The sequence below is a fragment of the Vigna unguiculata genome, chromosome 9 (genome assembly GCF_004118075.2).
Source record: "Vigna unguiculata cultivar IT97K-499-35 chromosome 9, ASM411807v1, whole genome shotgun sequence".
Classification (NCBI taxonomy): domain Eukaryota; kingdom Viridiplantae; phylum Streptophyta; class Magnoliopsida; order Fabales; family Fabaceae; genus Vigna; species Vigna unguiculata.
The window spans coordinates 20,199,403-20,203,461 of NC_040287.1; the positions used below are offsets into that span (position 1 = coordinate 20,199,403).

At 46.9% G+C, this 4,059-nt stretch overlaps 1 protein-coding gene across 1 annotated transcript; it reads left to right on the forward strand.

Moving 5' to 3' along the window:
- Positions 1-269: 269 nt before the first annotated feature.
- LOC114163532 lies at positions 270-710 on the forward strand. Its single transcript, XM_028047836.1, has one exon. It carries the CDS (start codon positions 270-272, stop codon positions 708-710), a length of 441 nt encoding a protein of 146 aa, XP_027903637.1.
- The last annotated feature ends 3,349 nt before the right edge of the window (positions 711-4,059 follow it).

Sequence of the window (4,059 nt, forward strand, 5' to 3'; positions counted from 1 at the left end):
ACGAGCGTTGTGGGGTGCTAATACCTTCCCCACACGTAACCGACTCCCGAATCCAAATTTGGTTTCGAAGACTATTCTTTTTAAGGTTTTTCTATAGTTTTCCATAATAAACTATGATGGCGACTCCTCTGTTCTTTTTTTTTAAATTATTTTCGTCGTCCCGCCGCGATCTTGGTTGCGACACCAGGTGTCCAGTGGAAGTATAGGGACGCATGTATAAAGTCAATCTCATATGCCTCCCTCTGCAAGGGCTAGATGTGATCTTAGGGATGGATTGGCTGTCCACCAATCGCATTCTCATCGACTGTCGGGAGAAGAAGATGTTGTTCTCCAACTTAGAGGAGCCTGAGTTGTTGTCTTCCCATGGGGTTATGAAGGAAATCCAGGACAACGCACAATGCTATATGATCTATGCCAGGATAGAAGTTGAGAAGGAGGAAAGAATAATAGTGATACCCGTGGTCTGGGAATTTGAGGATGTCTTTCCTGAAGAGGTGCCAAGTTTACCCCCTTGGAGAGAAGTCGAGTTCTCCAAAGACTTAGTACCAGGAGTTGGTCCTGTGTCGATAGCGCCTTACCGCATGGCTCCAGCGGAGTTGATGGAGTTAAAGAGGCAGATAGAGGAATTGCTTGAGAAGCAGTTTATACGGCCAAGTGCTTCGCCGTGGGGAGCGCCTATTTTGCTAGTAAAGAAGAAATATGGTAGCTAAAGGTTGTGTGTGGACTATAGGCAGTTGAACAAGCTGACTATCAAAAACAAGTATCCCTTGCCAAGAATAGATGATTTGATGGATCAGTTGCATGGAGCGGCAGTGTTCTCCAAGATTGATCTACGGTCGGGTTATCATCAGATTCTGGTGAAGGGAAAAGATGTTGAGAAGACTACTTTCAGATCCAGATATGGGAACTACAAGTATGTGGTTATGCCATTTGGTGTGACCAATGCTCCAGCTTTGTTCAAGGATTACATGAACCAGATCTTCTGGCCGTTTTTAGATAAGTTTTTCGTGGTCTTCATAGACGACATTCTCATCTACTCCAGGACGCATGAGGAGCATGCCGAGCATTTGAGGATAGTGCTTGGTATCTTGAGGGAGAAGCAACTGTTTGCCAAGTTATCGAAGTGTGACTTTTGGATGAGGGAAGTGCAGTTCTTGGGGCACGTGATATCGGCCCAGGGTATAGTTGTAGACCCAGCTAAGGTGAAGGCTGTGATACAGTGGGAATGTCCCAAGTCCGTGACGGAGGTTCGGAGCTTTGTGGGTCTAGCTGGCTACTGTAAGAGGTTTATTAAGGGGTTCTCCAAGATAGTAGCACCCCTAACACATCTAACAAGGAAGGAACAACCTTTTGCATGGACTGATAGGTGTGAAGAGAGCTTCAGGGAGCTTAAGCAGAGACTAACAAGTGCTCCAGTGTTGGTGATTCCGGATGTGAGTAAACCCTTTGAGGTTTACTATGATGCCTCTCATCAGGGTCTTGGTTGCGTCTTGATGCAAGAGAGGAAGGTGGTGGCCTATGCTTCAAGGCATCTGAAAGTTCATAAGAAGAATTATCGTACTCATGATCTAGAACTAGCGGCGGTGGTTTTTGCTTTGAAAATTTGGAGGCACTACTTGTACGGTGCGCAGTTTTGTGTGTTTAGTGACCACAAGAGTTTGAAGTACCTCTTTGATCAAAAGGAGTTGAATATGAGGCAGAGGTGGTGGATAGAGTTCCTAAAGCACTACGACTTTGAGCTCCTTTATCACCCAGGGAAGGCAAATGTGGTAGCGGACGCATTGACTGGGAAGACGGTGCATGTGGCACACTTGATGATTAAAGAGTTGGAATTGCTTGAAAGTTTTAGAGACATGAAGCTTCAGGTGGAGTTGGAACCAGAATTCATTAGATGTAGCACCTTAACTATATCTAATGACTTCCTGGGCTTGATTAAGGAAAAACAAGCGGGGGATGCTAGTCTACAAAAGGTGAAAGAGCTATTGGGATCGGATCAGGCCAAGGAGTTCGCCTTGGGTAGTGATGGTGTGTTGAGGTTCAGAGGCAGGGTCTGTGTGCCAGATGATGCTGAGTTGAGGAGACTGGTTCTTGAGGAGGGACAAAAGATTCGTTTTAGTCTACACCCTGGAATGACTAAGATGTACCAAGACCTCAAGGATAACTTTTGGTGGCAAGGCATGAAGAAGGAGGTTGCACAGTTTGTATCCGCCTGTTTGACTTGTCAAAAGGCGAAGGTGGAGCATCAGAAACCCGGTGGAACGCTCCAGCCCTTGGATATTCCGGTGTGGAAGTGGGATAGCATAGCTATGGATTTTGTTACCCACTTGCCTCGCACCGTGAGAGGACATGATGCTATATGGGTGGTGGTGGATCGGTTGACAAAGAGTGCTCACTTCTTGGCGGTGAATCTTAGAATGTCTATGGCCAAGTTGGCCTAGCTCTACATCCGGGAGATAGTGAGACTTCATGGAGTGCCTAGTAGCATAGTGTCTGACAGAGACCCCCGGTTCACTTCGAGCTTCTGGCAGACGCTATAGGAGGCTATGGGTAGCAGGCTGAGAATGAGTTCTGCCATCATCCTCAAAAGGATGGCCAGTCAAATAAGGTGATTCAGTCCTTGGAGGACTTGTTGAGGACGTGTATCTTGGACCACCTTGGAAGTTGGGATGAGGTGTTGCCGTTGGTGGAGTTCACCTATAACAACAGTTACCAGGCGAGTTGTTGGTACCAGAATGGTGAATCGGTTTTGGTAGGACCTGAGTTGTTGCAACAGACCACAGAGAAGGTGCAGTTGGTGAGAGATAAGTTGCAAGCATCTTAGAGTCAGCAGAAAGCATATGCAGACCGGAGGAGAAGACCTCTAGAGTTTGAGGCTGGGGAACATATATTCTTGAGGGTGACCCGGACCACTGGTGTGGGGAGGGCTATCCGCTCAAGGAAGTTGTCTCCTAAGTTCTTGGGTCCATATCAGATCTTGAAAAGGATAGGGCCTGTAGCTTATGAGATTGTATTGCCACCCAGTTGGCTAATCTCCACCTAATTTTCCATGTCTCCCAACTGAGAAAGTACGTGTTTGACCCGTCACATGTGCTGGAGGCGGAGGATGTGCAAGTCAGGAATGATCGTCGGGTAGTGGTACAACCAGTGGCTATAGAGGATCGCCAAGTTAAGGAGTGGAAGGGAAGAGCCACCAGTCTTGTAAAGGTTATCTGGGACCGGAGGACAGCTGACTCTACTTGGGAGCTAGAGGAGGACATGAGAAGTTCATATCCACATCTTTTCTGGTAAGTCTTATTTTTCGGGGACGAAAAATTTTGTTGTTGGGGAGATTGGGAGCCCCCTTTTTCCAGCTTATAATTTGTTAGGCCTGGTCTTTTTGTAGGCCCAAGGCCAGTCCAGAAAGGGACCCCCAATACCCCCTTCCAGCTACTCATTATTCCACTTGTCTCCTTTTTCAGAAGTTGTCTCCCTCTCTCAAACACCCCAGACTCCAGATATAGCTCTACTAGGGCACATAGATTGTTTCATCTTCGAGCTCGATACGGTGGTTCTGTCTCCAAGTAAGTTACTCCTAATGTCTGCCATAGCCTTTCTTTCCCTTTCTAGTTGGGCGCTTTAGTTGCGTTAGAGTTCATCCTCTTATACTCATTTTGGGTCCTGGGGTTTCTATTTCAACTCACTATCTTAGTTGGTGGAGCTGTTGTGCCTGGGTTACATTCTCTAAGTTACTGCTCCATTCTCTTGTGCCTAAAAAGGTAAGGGAAGCTAGGTTTTTAAGTTTTAAAGCGATTTTTGTATGTTTGAGGGTTGTTATGTGTTTTGGGTGCTTGAATGGTATATTAATCATGTGTAGATGATAGGCTGGTAGTCTGGATGTTACTTTGTGTGGTTTTTCTGCCTTGAATGCGTGGAAAAGTGGGGGAGAACTGATATTCTCGCCCAAGCGAGCTTGTCTCCCCTAGGCGAGAATATCAGAGGCTCACCTAAGGTTCTGCCTCGAGCGCTCGCCCAGGCGGCCCATTCGCATTTTGAGCGACACCCCGTCTCGCTCAGGCGAGA

What these genes read in the sequence shown, in the direction of transcription:
- LOC114163532 (XM_028047836.1), top strand. Translation starts at nt 270, where the DNA reads ATGGATTGGCTGTCCACCAATCGCATTCTCATCGACTGTCGGGAGAAG.